Here is a 16,657-nt window from a genome sequence, read left to right on the forward strand (position 1 = left end):
ACTCTTCCCACAGGCCATCCCCCTTTAACAGCTATTTTTGTTAGCTGCACACGGGCTTTTCAGACTGGTAATTCACAGACTTTATTCGCTGACCTGAATAAAGTTTGATAATGCTCGCGAATGTCAGCCAGTGCTGCTTGGTTGGATGCCAGTCAGGCTGGGTATGGGTAAAATGTACAGAGAGGGCTGATCCTTCACTCTAAACCCCTGTCAAAAGCCTGAGGTTATTTTCAGGACCACGGACAGCGACAGCCTCACCCACAAGCATCTACAGTGGCAGAAAACTGGCAGTTGGGCCTGAAGTGGCGCACAGCCTTCATCAGGGTTCATGCCAAAGTACAGCACAGTGTACATTTACAGCAAAACTCCTGAACACAGCACATGTTGAGTAATCTTACAGGCTAACACAGATTTGAGTGCACAGCTGAAGCCTTTCGAAAGGAATATGCACCTATCATGAAAAAAAAAACATTATTTATTCATGTTGGAAACTGCACATAGCTACTGTACCACAAGGAAGACTTCTCAGTCCAGGGTGTAGTCCGCTTAGAAACAAACTTAAAAACAGTTTTTAATACATTAGAATCACTTTCACAAACCATCTTCTTAGGACTTAATAAATTTGAGAATTGCATACAATACAAAAAAGAAGCAAGAGATCTCTCTCCCTGTCAGACAGGGCCTGAAATATACAGTTCCAAACGCTGAAACTGACGATGCATCTCTCTCCATTAACAGATTTCTATGGATTAGTTACAAGTTGGGCAAACATTCATTGATATTTACAACAGTTTTTACTGTTTGGTGTTTTATGACCAATATCTTCCTCTCTTTCCTCTGTACCTACGGCAAATACAGCCCTCCCTTTTCACCGCGGTCTTGTTTTTCATTTAAAAATCGCAATAATTCTTATGAAAAAGGATTCAAATATACATTAGATTATATGAAAGTATACACAAAACAGCTTATAAGATGCCAAAAAATAAAGCTAAAGAAAAAAAAAAAATTTAACTGATACAAAAAAAATAAGGGTAGTGATATTGTTTAGAGGTAGCTAGAAAAAGTGAGCACTCCAGGATATAGGTCATGTTGAAATTCTATTGGTTTATAATATTACTGCATGAGGTAATAAAGGGGTGTTTTGATTGGGGGGATATTTACTCTTAAGCTGCATTTCATACAAGAGCCAAGTGAGATCTGTGTCTTCAGTCAACAAGAGGACAAAGTAAAATCATTACTTCTTTTTACTAATATTTATTACTATTTTTATCTTTTGACAGTAATATAACTGAAACTGAAACATAACATGAAAAAGATTATTTCATGTAATGTGCGGAGTCAAGTCAAGCTGAATTCAGAAGGATTTCTCAAGGACCTAAGTGAGTCTGATATACTGCAAACCAGTGACTACAAGGCATATATAAAAAAAGTCATTTGATACATGTTTATCAAAGCTGCCAGTAATAGTAATATTGTAGTGCTCTAAATGCACAAACTATCACAGAGTATCAGGAAGCTGTCCTTGTGCACTGATATTTTCCGAAAAGCAGGTGCTAGCTAAAATAACAACTCTTAAAACCACTTCGGTAAATAAACTAGCCATTCCCAGTACATATGTAGCAATCAAACCAGGTGTGAAATAACAGTAACGGTATGTAACATATCGTTTAAAGAATGGATCCCAAGTCAATGTGCCAGAGAGCCACATGATCTGCTGGATTTTGTTGTCACTTTAAAATCAGAAACCAATTAAAGCCCAAGAAAGGAAATGAGCTGGGTCAAAATTATGTAATCAGCTGCTTTAATTAATCAGTTAAATAAAAACTTAATAAAACATAAACCAGCAGACCTCTCAGCTCTTCAGGACCAGTGTTGCGGGCCCCTGACCCATAGAACAAGGTGAGTAGGACCATACAGTTATTTTATAACCAGAGAATGTGAAGATTTTTTGTCAAAAAAGGTCGACACGACAGAGCGTTAACCCAATGGAAGGACAAGTGTTTCGGGGCCAGGGCCTTTGCTATGGATATTTCTCTTTGTCACAGATTTTCATCGAATAATCTACACGAATGACACCTTCAAAATGAAAACCAGAGCCAGTCCCGACAGTTTCATATACCAATATAAAGATGCACACCTTTATATCCATTTAGGTACATGTATAAAAAAAGTGCCTTTCTGAAAAAATATGCAGGGTTCAGGAGAAAGCGGCAACGGAGGCAGAATGAGGTCCCTCCACGGAAAGTTCCAGAAACAGCAGGGTCCACAGGGGTGGATAAGCTCTATAGGACAGGGTCAAGGTTCCAGAGTCAGAAGGGGATACTATGCTAAAGATGTGGCCTCCCTGATTGGTCAGTAAATGCTAGTCAGTGCCCTACTGCTTGGGGAGAGAATGCCACAGGGAAGAAGAAGTTCTGAGGTATTGGTGCTCCCGCCTCCTTCTGCAGCGTCTGATTGGTTGTGCCATGCCACACCCCTGCTAGCCTAAGGAGACAAAGGACAGAAAAAACAGTGAATTGAAGCTACAGCATACACATCTCACGCAGAGATCATCATCGTTTATTCTTCACAACAAAAGAGCAATTTAGATATTTCTACAGCTATAGAGTAATATGAGAACATGATCAGCCGACCTGGGTTAAACTCTGTAAAAAAAAAAAATTTACGTAATAAGTGACACCATATTGGTGGAACCCTAATCACGTGGTGCTTTCCTGTCTTGTATGTTTTCATTTTCCCACTTATTTGTTTATCAGTTTATTGTTTGCTGAATCCATAAAATACACAATTTAATCAATGAGATTACTTGGAGCCAATCCTTGTTTGCTCACAGACAACCCAACACATCTGTAGCCTTTGGATTTCTGTGATATCAACACTGTCACAGAGTTTTCTGAGGGCCATTTCATGGCTGACGTCCATGGTAAATTCTCAGAGCCAGTGAACCCTTTAACAATGACTTTCTAGTAGTCCAAACCTGGGCTTGTATTCATCAAGCATCTGAGGAGGAGCACAGGTCTGTGATCAGCTTTGCCCGTTTGCTCATAACGAATTAGGTTAGGACATGAAATTGGGAAGCCTGATCCCACGTCAGTGGTCCTAAATCTCAGCCCTGGTCAGCAGAGAAGGGGCTGATGGGAGAATGAGTATTATTAAACTGCAAACGGGGTGCAGCTCACTTGATCTGAACCGATAAAAGCCTCTTTCCGCAGAATGCCAAGTCACGATTTGGTCAGACAAGTGAAATTACAGGAGCTCCAGCCTATTGTAGGGTTTGTGATGCTCTACGCTCCCATCTTCATTTTATGGGTAAACCCCACATAAACCTCTCCATTTACAGCACCACATCAGAGAACTGAGAAAGGTGTTTAAAGGAAGGATCTATCTCTAACCATCACCTCCTACAGGGGAGAAAAACACATTTTATCAATATATTTCTCACTTAAAACACAATATTTTTGACATATAGATATCAAGATGTATTGCATATAACAGGCCATTTATTTGCGTGTTTTCCTTAAGTGCGGTTCCAGTATACAGCATCACGTAAAAATTTATGAATAATTAATTCAACATTACACTTCTAATTATGCATAGTGACAATACATGAATTGGCAGTACATAACATATTCTCATCGGGCGTTGTGTTTTAATATATCTTAAACTCATTTCATTATTTCAACATTTCAGTATCACATCATTTTTTAAATTTTAATATCACAAAATGATTCATGTATTCATGATCAAAGCAATCACCATCTATGGTGAAATATAGCTGATGTATCTACACTGTCATCTGTGCGCACTGCCTTCATTCACTCTTTAGCATACATAAGTTAAACATCACCAATTTAAAATCTGACATTGTTAATGTTACTAATAATATTTACATTTCTTTGAAATTAGCAAACTATTGAAAAAGCAGACCATGTCTGGATATAAAACATGGAATGAGAATATTTTTGGGGGGAAAATGGATGAAGGGAATGAGACGTTCTAAAATGAAAAAATAAAAGGGTTGTAAAGTATCCCTCCACTAAGACGGGAGAATGTTTTTGTGAGAAAGGTAAACTACACGAGGCATTATGGGTATCTGAGCCATGTGAGACAGCCAAGGCACATATACATCCAATTTTCTGATTTTATCGGAAGGAAGGATTCAGATTCTCTTTCTGTCACGTTCTCCTTCCTTCTGTCCTGCTCTTTTTTTATTGCTTATCTCTCCTTATATTTTCCTGTTTTTTTTGTCTGCTTGAATTCAGTCAAACACAAAAAAGACTTCAGAAAGAAGTAAACTCTGCCAGAGCACAGAAATTCGCTACAGATCAACAAACCGCAGCAACATAAAATGCGTAACATTTAGATGTGTTCATGATGCACACACGTGCAAAAACCGATTTCATACCCATTAGTGAGGAGCATCGCAAATGCCAACAGATCATAACATGGAAATGTTATAAGCCATGCCTTTTATCTCTATTTGAATATTTTTGTTTTGCTCAGTTTCTCTCTTCCCCATATCTCTTTATATTTCTCGGTACATAGACATTTCTCGCTATATGTATTTATGTATTTCTCTCTAATACATTTAATCTTTCCCCCGGCAGGTTCAGATTGCGCTCTGCCGTATATGAAAGAGTCTTATCGGACACCTGCGTGTCTGTTAGAGACCACAGGCAGCCTCCGTTTCATATTTCATCACCGCAGACGAGGGTACAGCCGATCCTCCGAAGCTCCCCAAAGCCGTTAATCGAAAACGCGGATACGCGACTAAAGGCCCCCTTTCTCAAAGTCAGCCTCGTTCACGGTCTGCAATAATGAAAACGCCCGTAAAATGAAAATCTGCCGGGGTGTTTTCATTTACATCTCTCTCTCGCTCTCTTTCTCTCTCTCGCTCTCGCCTAGTGTGAGTTCGTACGAGCTGATATTTCTATCCTTTGATGTTAGGGAAGGCAGGCGTTGCCAGGTCTGTGCTTTATCCCTCCTGTCACGCGCTTGCTCCGGCTAGAAGTAGCTCAATCACGCAGGCGCCCCCGCTGAATGGGTTTCAGGAGGCGCTGTGAGCCCAGGAGATCAGCCCAGCTATTAATCCCGGTGATGAGGGGGATATTGGCAGGGTGTTGAATAGGCTGCTCATTTTTCCAACAGCTCCGAAAATTACATTTTAGCCTCTCAATTATCTGTAGTATAACTTTTTTTTTTTTTTACAATTAAGACAAACACAAAGACATAAAATCAGATAAAGGTATAACAAGAGAAAACAAGCAACTGAGCAATAACAACAGCAGTTGCATGGTAAAACAACTTCACTGATGCTCATATACAACACTAATGCAAATGTCAGCTCTTCTTTTTTTGTTTAACTGGAATTAAGAAACAATATAAACTATATTCACATGGATGAATATCAATAATGATCATAGTCAAACTCACATTTGAGTTGTGTGGACCACACAGAATAGCGCCCCCTGCAGGCTGTCACTGTATCCTGCCATCCGGCTGAAAGCATGCTGTGGGGTACGCACCTGGAAGGGAAGACAGCGGGAGAGGGTGGCCACACCCATCAGACCAGCCAGCCAATGGGAGAACAGGCCTCAAAGCTTTCATTCCCCCAACACGGATAATAACAGTTGTGAGATCACTTCATTGGTATGAAATGGAGATTGCTACTTTCTGGAGACCTACAAGGGTGACCCGACTTATAGCCAGAATTAATCCAGAATTAATTTATCACTGTTGATGTTGTTCAGGTTGAGGTTGTTGGTTGCCTCCTAAATTAAGAAAGGGTGTAACAAATAAACAGAGATTTAAAAGACGGATAAGCTGTGGCAAAGGTTAGAGGGAGACTGCTTACCTGTGAACATGCTGGATAAGAGGTTGCTTTTGCTGTCTGTGGAGTCCAACTGAAAGTCCTCATCCTTCATCTGGAACCCTGCAAGCGAGATGACAGCACAGGAAATGGCTCATCATATGGGAAGCAGAGGAAATGGCAGATCACTAGGACAGCACAGGAAATGGATGATCACACAGACAATGGCCGATCACAGGGATAAACACGAAATGGCTGATCACATGACAACACAGAAAATAAAAAAGTGTGTGATTTAATGATGTTTTAGTGGTATGTGTGCGCACATAACATATATTTCTTCCAGGGAGGTATGCATTTCTTCCATGGTGTGTGAGTCTGTGCATGCACGTAAGAGCGGTGTGGGCAGGCCTACCGGAATTGGGTGTGGCAGGGGAGTTGGTCTGGCTGTTCTGTACTGCTGCAGCCACTGCATGAGCAGCAGTCACTGCTGTTTTGGCGGCGTAGAGGTTGGCTTCCTCCTGGAACTTTCCGATGTTCTTCTTGTACCGGATCCTCTTGTTACCAAACCAGTTAGACACCTGGCACAGGGTTTGGGGGGGGGGGGGGGGGGGGGGGGCAAAGGGAGGAGCAAAGAAAGAAGTGAAGGAATCAGACATGAAAGGAGATGATGTTGCATGTAGTGTCACTGTTTCGATATTCACATCTTTTGCAGGGGGCTGCTCCATCTTTGGCAGTGACATCCCCAAAGAACCGTGACTAATAAAACAGTATTTGTGATTGGCCAACATGCTGCTTCAGCCATTTGACAAGAGAAGGGCGGTATGACTGCTTAGCTTCAGCAGTTTTACATGAGAATGGTACAGGGCAGTATGGCTGCTTAGCTTCAGCAGTTTTACATGAGAATGGTACAGGGCAATATGGCTGCTTAGCTTCAGCAGTTTTACATGAGAAGGGTACAGGGTGGTATGGCTGCTTAGCTTCAGCAGTTTTACATGAGAAGGGTACAGGGCAGTATGGCTGCTTAGCTTCAGCAGTTTTACATGAGAATGGTACAGGGCAATATGTCTGCTTAGCTTCAGCAGTTTTACATGAGAATGGTACAGGGCAGTATGGCTGCTTAGCTTCAGCAGTTTTACATGAGAATGGTACAGGGCAGTATGGCTGCTTAGCTTCAGCAGTTTTACATGAGAATGGTACAGGGCAATATGTCTGCTTAGCTTCAGCAGTTTTACATGAGAATGGTACAGGGCAGTATGGCTGCTTAGCTTCAGCAGTTTTACATGAGAATGGTACAGGGTGAAATGGTCGTTGGCAATCCTCAGAACGTGTGTTTTCAAAATACAGAAAACACACACACACCGCCATTACCAACCAGATTTTCAGTTTATAATATAATTCCTTTCAATGTATTTATGATATCCTGATATTGTTCATTATGGGTTATACCAGTAATCATAGTACAGTATAAATATAACAATTGAAACTGAATGTACACAGAATATATCTTTATGTATCCTGTAAATATAATCGTATATCCTGTAGAAAAATAAATAAATACAGAGCCATTCTATCCAGATGATTAGACAAGTCAAGAGACATTTTCTGTTACTATAAAAAAAACCATATACTGAGTATATACACTTCCTTTTTAATTTTGACATGCTGTAGATATCAGTATGGATGCCTTACGCCTTCACATTCTAGGAAATATTCAGATACACGCAAGAAAACACCTCGCAGCACAGCAGCGTGTTAGCCGTCTAAATATACATCAAACGAACCGAAAAGAGCATTTTCTTCCGTTGTGGTTTTTCCCTGTCAGACACGGGCGCGGATGTGAAGGCTACGTGTCGCAGCGCCCCCTGCGTCCTCCGCACGCGGCTGTCAGTCAGCGCGGGACCTCGCAGGTACAGCCCGTCACACCAGCGCTCCTGCGGAACGGGGCGTGGGACAGAGCCCGAATCCCTGACAGGAGCGCTTAAAGTTACTGACAGGATGCACGGGGACGGCGGCAGGGGCGTTCGGCTCTCAGCTGTGATCCTACCGTTTGGATCACGTGACCTCTGAGAATACATGAATAACGTGCGGTTTCTTTGGCATCGAAATAGAGGATGTCTTTTCTCAAACACGCTGTGAGATGGTAATCTTAAACCTCCGGGTAGATAATAATAGAATCGGCGGATTTCAGTAAATTAGGTCGGAATAAAAATAAATGCAAGTGTCGATGCCCAGCTATTGGTGAGACAAGCTGGCAGCTCCAGACTGCTGAAGCTAATTGTGGAGGTTTTACTGACAGATTTGTAACAGAAGCTGGACATATGATGGTAATATGTAACCACCGCACACGCGTGCATGCCAATGCGACATATGTGTGATATGAGTACAGCTGGGAATGGGGGACTCAACACAAACACTGCTGTTTACGTAAAAGGGTGAAACATATATGCACCTCTTAAGTCACTCAGACTGTCCATGCCAGTATAGGCAGTATAGCAGGGGTCTGCAGTCTTATCCGAAAAGGGTCGGTGTGGGTGCACGTTTTTGTTTTAGCCCAGCACTACGACACCTGATTCAACTAATTAACTAATCATGGTCTTCAATCAAAACCTTAATAAGTAGAATCAGGTGTCTTATTGCTGGGCTAATACAAAAACCTGCACCAACACAAGCCATTTTCAGATAAGAGTGAAGACCCCTGCAGTATAATGATAAGATTGTATTAAAGGTAGTGCAGTGGTCAGTTGCCAAGAGCTGCCGCGAAAACACAGATTTTCCTTAAATTGCTAGTCCTGGGCTAGGCGCAGAAATTGACCTCTTTGGTTTGGAACTTGGCTCCTGAAACAAGACCTGAACCATGCTGATCACAATTCTGAACCAGACTGTAATGCAATCAGAATTGTTTCTAGTCTTTGAACAACCACTGAGAAAAGGGGCAGAGGACCTCATTGGACCAGTCACATGGTGCAACATGAATATTCCTCTCCACTGTAATTACAGCACTTCACCACTGTATGGTGTTGCAAGCTCAGCTCAGCTCAGCCCACAGACTGGTAGGTTCACAGCAGTACTATAAATGCACTCACTGCAACACATCCCAGGTTCACTTCAACCAGCCTCTTCCTCAAACACATACACACTATAGCCAAACAATCAAGCAACACTAGACTGCTGGTAAGAAAATCATAACCAGAAATACACTAGTTACCATAAGATCATGGGTTAAAATCCCTGAGGGACTCTGTGCCACATCCTCTAAAAGGCATACAGTAAAGTGTTTCATAACTTCCAATGTTAGAGAATACAGTGCTCATTAGCTGGTTTGTCTAACAAATCTGTGCCAAAAGTGGACTCACAACTGGGCTGTCTGGCCTTTGTGACCTCATAAATAGGCTGCATAACGGCAAGGTCTTCTTGATTCACAAGAACTCATTCAGCAAGTCACAGAAGCCAGACCATCCAGTCCCGTCTAGAGAATCTGTGGTGACAGCCAAACTCATGACGGGAGACTCCGGCCTCTGTGATGTCATAAAGGGTCATAATCAGTGTTGTGTTCATGACCGATAAAAACTAGACAGTGAGGACATTCTCTGTGACTCACTGCAAAGAGCACCATGCAGATGAGTTCAGCACCACAAAATCTGTTAATGGCAGCTATGGAGACCCGTAAACCAGGGGTTCCCAAACTTTCTGAGCCTGTAACAAACTTGACAAGTAAATATATTTTCCATGGCACACCCCTTATTATAATGCAGCATATGCACATACACATATGCAATTAAAATGTTAACATATACTATGTCAAAACAGGTATACATACACTGTAACCTCAGACTTTTTATAGGCTTCCTTGCTCTAACTATTGCGGTGCAATTTTAAATTACACGTCTCACGTACTATATACTATAACTATAGTGAACGTAAAATGAAATGCATTTATATACATAAACCCAATTTCACAATTTTCAAACCAATTCCACAGCCCAACGGGCATTCCGTCCCATTGATTGGGAACCACAGCCTACTTCAGGCTCCATTTTAAACGAAGCACCAGAGTTCATCTCAGTGGTGCCAGGTGCACTGCAATACCACACCTTTACCTCCAGTTACTGTTCTGCTAAATGCACAACAGCCTTGATAAAAGAAAGTTACATTCATTCAAACTGTGAACAAGCGGGGCTCGGAGACTGTCTCTCCCCTGCAATGAGAAACAATGGCAGGAATGCCCCCTGCGAAGGAATTATCAACTTCACAGCATTTTAACGAGGTAAAATCTGAATTGACAGGTGAGAGTTCACACCAACACAGTGCAAACAAACAAATACGGGTGCCAGTAGCTACATCAGCACACTGGAGTTCTACAGTTACAGACAAATAATTAGCAGCAACCCACAAATTGTGGGTGCACAGCTCAAGCCAATTAGCAGGCGATATAATAGGCCTAAAAAAAGGGCTACAAACAACAACGGGGCTGAACAATCTGCCTCAGCTGTGCTGCCCGGAGCTGAGGCTGTCCCTGTCCCTCAAAGGCTTTTGGAGAAGCTTGTCTGAACCTCTGACCTCTGACATTAAAGCATCCGAGCAGCCATCTCTGCTCTCCTCCCCCTCCTAGCATCGCACGCCTGCATTATTCAATATGAGGGATGCTCAAGACATGCTCAAGTATGTAATTCATTGTTTTTGTATACCCAATAAACAAACACACCAAAAACAGTGCTCTTTGTTTGTGAGCAAAACAAAGTAATAGATATTTAACTGATAGTTTATTCTCAAGAATGGACAGAAAGGACAGCACATATTCATGTGACAGAACAACAAAAATAATGTTCATGAAGTATTTGATTTAATGAAGGAAAACGTGGAACAAATGTTTTGAACAAAAATGATTTTTTACATACAAATTCACAAGAGATATTCACTTGTAAGCCAGTTCTTGAAAGAAACATGGATTGTTATTTTTGGATGTAGTTCAGAATATCATAAACCCTAATATATTAATAGGTATTAATAGGCTGATCTATTTCAACATTTTCAGCCAGTTTTATTCCATTCTATAAATGTTCAAAATATTTCTGAGGCTGAGGTCTCAAAAAGGTCCCTTGATTTCTGCTGGAAAAACAGGCTGCTCATCCACCTTCCATGAACAATATGATCTTCTACTGACGGCAAAGCTGGCAGCTGTGCATGCATGTGCATGCATGTGTACGCAATCACGCTCCACTCAGAGCCAAGTCACACAGCCTTGTTCTCATCCTTCTTGAACAGTCAGCAGCATTTGACAAAAGTCAACCACCGGATTCTTCCCACATCTCATGTGGTGATATCTTAGGCTTCACCCTCACATGGTTTCATTCATATCTTGCTGACCAATCCTACCAGGTGGGCTGGAGGGGATCTGTTCTCACCCCACCGCACTTCTTCACTGGTGTCCCACAGGGCTCAGTGCTCGGTCCTCTCCTCTTCTCACTTTTCACTAAATCATTTACCTCAAGGCACGTCATACTGCTATGATGACGACGCTCTTTTCCTCATTTTCTCCCTCGAACATCAGGGTTCAGAACAAGTTCAGGCCTCTGCATGCCTGGCTGACACTGTAGCTTGAGTGCCCCGCATTTAATTTCAAACCACTCACTCTGGCATACCAACCTGTGAATAATATTGCATCTTCTTATCTTCAGAGAGTGATTACACCATACTGTCCATCTGAGCCTCTCCATTCAGCATCCTTCAGCAACCAGTTGGCTGTCCCATGTCTTTGAGCACCTGGCAGCTGCTCCTCCCAACCCAGCTCCTCTCTGTACTGTTTTGCTGATGGTGGAATGTCCTTCCCCAAACAGCCACAAAGGCCAAATCTTAGCTTGTTTCCGCCTAAAAACCCACCCTTTCATACCACAAAGTTTTTAATAAATGAAAATCTAACCCTTCTCTGCCTTTATCTTGTAGGTCTTGAGCCATGGTATCACCTTGATGGTGGCAATTATTTGATAGTAATTATTTAATTGTATGTGTGAGTGCGTGTGTGCGTGCATGTGTCTGAGTATGTGTGTTTGTATGTGTACGTGTGTGTGTGTGCGTTTGTGTGTGAGTGCGTGTGTGTGTGTGAGGTTGCAAGTATGTGTGTGCTTGCGTGCATGTGTGTGTGCACATGCATGTGTGTGGGTGTGTGAGAGAGAAATTGTGACATACCTGTGACACAGTGAAGGTGGTTCTCGCCCCCTAAGGGCAAAAAAGAACATCTTTTACAGAGACTGAGTCACCATGACCACGCCCAGAAAAAATTATCTTCCGACATCTGCCACCTTCCACAATACAGTAGCTAAGATGTAACGGAACACCCCACCCCCCAAAAAATCCATGGTGCTTTGTTAGGATAGCGGTCCACGGTGGGACAGCTGTTTTGGCAACCATGGAGACATATGGATGATGGGAATGAGGGGAGGGGGGACGACTGGTGTGTGTGGTGGGAGCCAAACAGCTGCATGGATTAGGACCAAACACCAGACTACCTAAAAGTGCTACAGTCCTACTTAGCCTTGTCTCTCACCCTCACTTAACCAGGAACACAACCTCCAAATTCAACAAAATACTCCTTCCCATCTCAAGCAGGAACCACCCCACCGATGCCCCATAAGGCATGTGGCACCACCTATGGGCTGGCAGCAGTGAGGAAAGAGAAATGGAGGGGTAGAGGCATGCAGAAGGATAACAGGGTTACAGGGGCAGAGGGATGGGTCAGAAGGGATGTGGGGGTTATGGGGACAGAAGGAGGGGGTAGAGGGGGTAATAAGGGATGTGGGGGTTATAGGTGCAGAGGGGGGGGTAGAGGGGGTAATAAGGGATGCGGGGGTTATAGGGGCAGAGGGGGTAATAAGGGATGTGGGGGTTATAGGGGCAGAGGGGGTCATAAATGGAGGGCAGTTGTAAAACACTCACCTGGGACATGGTGATGCTGCACTTCTTGGCCAGCTCCTCTTTGGCTTCCTCACTGGGGTAGGGGTTAGACAGGTGGGAGTAGAAATACTCATTCAAAACTTCTGTTGCCTGCTTGCTGAAGTTTCGCCTTTTTCGCCTGGAAAACAAACAACACAAAAAAGACTGGATTGACCAAATAACTTTTATTTTTTTACAAACAGATTTTCCTCAAAACTGAAATGTTGTTTCATTTGTGCAGGCAGGTGCACAGGTGCAGGTGCTAAATGAAGCAGACCAGGTGCTTGTAAGCAGTGAAACGGGTTGCACAGGCATGGGCAGGGTTACACACCAGCAGTGGCAGACACTTATGGTCCTTCAGGGTTGCAGATATTCAGAAACAGTCCTTTAGCATGATGGACTAAATAGGCCTCTAAATGTACTTTTTTAAAATAAGAACTTTATCACCTTGCCATTAAAGAAATCTTCAGAGTCAGTTTGATTTAAATTCACCCAATTGAAGAAATTATATTTTACCGCCCCTACAGGCAAACACGGCAGTAAATGTTTGCACACACACACACAGACACACAGACAGACACTCACACACACACACACACAGACAGACACACACACAGACAGACACACATGCATGCATACACACACACACACACACACACACACACACACAGACAGACACACATGCATGCACACACACACACACACACACACACACACAGAAAGACACACACACACACACACACACACACACCTGGCGTCGAGGAAGCGTGAGCGCAGGATCATGACGGCCTCGCAGGTGCTCTGCTTGAGCTGCATCTGGATGGAGCTGAACTTGCGGTGGATGATGCCCACCATGCGCTCGATCTCCTTGGGCGAGATGGGCCGGGTTCGAGACTGCTCCCTCAGCAGGTTCATCACGTGCGTGGTGAACTCGTTACAGGCCTAGAGAGAGCAGGGAAACATGGGACAGGCACATCAGAGCCTGGAGGACTCTGAAGCACCAACGAGGAGCAGAAACCATCCTCTTCATCCCAGAGTTAATGGACCATTCACTATGACGATGATGATGATGATGATGTTAGCTATAATGCCAGTGATGATGATGATGATCTTTTTGTTGTCGTTTTTGTTCTACTTCTTCATGTTACTATAAATAAATAGTTCCCAGTCCGACAGGCTCAGTTTTGAAGGTTTAAATAGCACCCTGTCAGACAGGAGATGGGAATGACATGCTCTATCCTTGCTTAGTCAGGTACTGTAATGCTTTGATATGTGTAGTGCAGTGCAGCAGTTTAGGAGCTGGTTGCACAAGTTTTATACAGCTCTTGAGAAATCTTGATCTGAATTGTTTCATTTAACAAACAACCAGCTGCACAACTGGATGGTATGTCTAAAATAAGAAATAAAAGGAAGCCACGTGAGTTCCCTTGAAAAATGGCATCTCTTAAACGAATAATGTACCCTAAAGAAACGCAGTTAGTGGAGTTACTGACTACAGAAGCTCTCGGGTCCAACACATATTGCCATGATCATAACTGAGAGGTGAGGCAGGGCTCCTTGAAACAGGGGGAGCTTCTGTTCTCTGCAGCTCTATCAGATGATCAGCAGTTCTGCAGACCAGGTGTGACCTGGATGAATTCACTGGCGTGGAGATAAATTCGGAGAGTGCGCTGACTGCATTCTTTTCCTCCCTCTCCATCTTTTCCGCTCACCCCTGTTTCTCTCCGGCTTTTTGTCTTCCTGCCGCGGAAACGCAAAGCCCGGTATTGGCTCGACAGACGGACATTTCAGCGACTCGATAAGCGGTCCGCCTCGAACACAAATGGCAGCTCGGGGCTTTTGGCTGCCGCCCAACGCCGGGTGACAGCTTTCCGTTAAATCGGTAGTTCGCTAATGATTAATTAGCACATCAGTTACGAGGAGTACATTTTGCTCATTACTCTGAAGCGAAATTCGTTGAGTATTCACATTTAGATGATTAGAATCAGGTCAACCCCGCCTTCGCCCGAAGACAGACGTCAGGAGTCAATGCAAAGCCGAGGCAAACTGTTAGCGTATCCCCTCCTGCGTTCATTTCTGTTATTTAGCACTTCAGCTCTCCTTTTATAAATCTTCACAACAATGAATCGTTCTGACCACTCTCTCCTCTTAACGTTCGGTCCAGTAAGTGGTCTTCGACAGCAATGCACGCCAAAACAAAAAAAAAGTTCAGTTTGCTCAAAATGGTTTGAGGAAGTCAACTGTTTCTTTTTAACTGGGTTATGACAACTTATTTTTAAATGGACTGCTCAGTCGATTTAATAGTATTGCATTTCTGTTATATGGCACAGTAGGCCAACTGATCCCTTTGAACAGAATGATCGTAAAGAAAATGGAAGGTATTGGGCGATAAACAGTTTCAATCTCACGCAACCTGCCACCATGATCTGCCTGTTCATATGTGACCAAGTCAAATCTAAACGTAGTTATATAGGGCATTTTACATATGCAATCATGACTTTATACCCAAAAACAAACACAAGTGTGACAGTGGCAGTGGAAAAAGCTTGTTGGGAGGACAGACCCTGTCCTCCTCTGGTTCAGTGTTTTTTTTTTGCATACTATTATATCATAAGAGGCTTATTTTATGCCCTAGTTTAGGGGAACTTAGGGCTCTATAAATGGGATTTTTACATTTCAGCAGCTGGAGCCTGAATCTACTGACGGGGGCAGAGAGAGAGAGAGAGGGGGGGGACTAAATCTTAAAGCAAATGAAGGATTAAAGAGGCCCCAAGTGGGTAAAGAAGCCATATATCTGCGGTCCGTTTGTAAATCTTACTTAATGACATCTTGCGGTGCTTTTCTGGTTATCAATCGGGGAGAGTGCTTTGCAGAGAACCTTTGATAATGCTATGAATTTAAGATAGACTTTCACCACTGTTATTTACAGTTGCAATAATGCGGACTTATATCGCCTTATTCAATAAGCGCAATGCAAGGGGAGTCATATCCACACAGCAAACTCCTCCATGGAGCTAACTGACACTCAGCTGAACAATTATCTACATGAAGGCTATTCCTAAAAACAATGTACTACTGTGACACTTAGAATGTTAATAAGTGTAGGCCTAATTCAACATTTATTTAGTAATTTCCTTCTCACTCTTGCTGTGCCGCACAGAACTCTGGGAAAGTGGGCAGTGCTAACTCTGGAATAATGGCCTGTGGTAAAATATTGTAAATATTACAGGGTATTATGGATCAAATTTACTTATTAATTTGAAGACAGATAACGTTGTTCGTTTTTTGTACGTTAAATAAAGGGTGACAAATTTAAAAGTAAAAGCAGGGAAGCACTATATTGTCTTGTAGAAAGAACAAAAAACATGGTCTTGGTTAGATTTTTTCTTCCACTGTATAATGTGTATATGTGATTATTACACTATGAAAAGTACTCTATAAATAAAATGTGTTATTATTTAGTCTATAACCTCTTCTGCCTTTCTCAGTATAATAAGACAGGTTTGTAGGGTTTGTTTTAGGACACCTATTACCTTACCTGCAATGTCCCCACTTGGCTGTTTGTAATTCCCCAGGTTAGTGCTGTAGGTGTGAGAAAGGGACACGCCCGGCCCTCACCTGCTCGTACTTCTCCAGCTCGGTGTGGTAGATCTGGCGGATCTGGGCGAGCTTGGCGCGGTAGTCCGAGTGCTCGATGGAGTTCTCCGCGGCGACCCCGGCGGCGGCGGCTGCAGTGGCGGCCGCAGAGGCCCCGCCCCCTTTCTCAGGGCCAGACACGCCCTCCGCCAGCAGCATGTTGTCCAGCCGCATCAGCTGGGGGTCCGGCAGGTCCTCCTCCTGGGCGCCACGGATACTGAGGCCTGGAGGGGGCGACAGAGAGCCACGCTCACGGTCAGAGATCCCAGACCAGCCGCAGGC

At 43.2% G+C, this 16,657-nt stretch overlaps 1 protein-coding gene across 7 annotated transcripts in view; it reads right to left on the minus strand.

The window, feature by feature from the left end:
* Positions 1 to 459: 459 nt before the first annotated feature.
* The window catches only part of LOC118212568 (pre-B-cell leukemia transcription factor 3-like), a 63,819-nt gene continuing 47,621 nt past the window's right edge, over positions 460 to 16,657 (minus strand). For 6 of the 7 annotated variants that reach the window (XM_035390564.1, XM_035390559.1, XM_035390560.1 and 3 more), the window contains exons 4-11: positions 16,358 to 16,599; positions 13,491 to 13,681; positions 12,743 to 12,878; positions 11,996 to 12,025; positions 6,225 to 6,390; positions 5,855 to 5,932; positions 5,434 to 5,525; positions 460 to 2,484 (exon numbers count right to left, since the gene is read on the minus strand). In XM_035390564.1, the coding sequence (XP_035246455.1) occupies positions 5,479 to 5,525; positions 5,855 to 5,932; positions 6,225 to 6,390; positions 11,996 to 12,025; positions 12,743 to 12,878; positions 13,491 to 13,681; positions 16,358 to 16,599 (890 nt within the window). In that variant the 3' untranslated portion in view covers positions 460 to 2,484; positions 5,434 to 5,478. The remainder of the gene's footprint in view (positions 2,485 to 5,433; positions 5,526 to 5,854; positions 5,933 to 6,224; positions 6,391 to 11,995; positions 12,026 to 12,742; positions 12,879 to 13,490; positions 13,682 to 16,357; positions 16,600 to 16,657) is intronic. The other variant, XM_035390561.1, reaches the window with a different exon arrangement.

Source organism: Anguilla anguilla, chromosome 14 (genome assembly GCF_013347855.1).
Source record: "Anguilla anguilla isolate fAngAng1 chromosome 14, fAngAng1.pri, whole genome shotgun sequence".
Classification (NCBI taxonomy): Eukaryota; Metazoa; Chordata; class Actinopteri; order Anguilliformes; family Anguillidae; genus Anguilla; species Anguilla anguilla.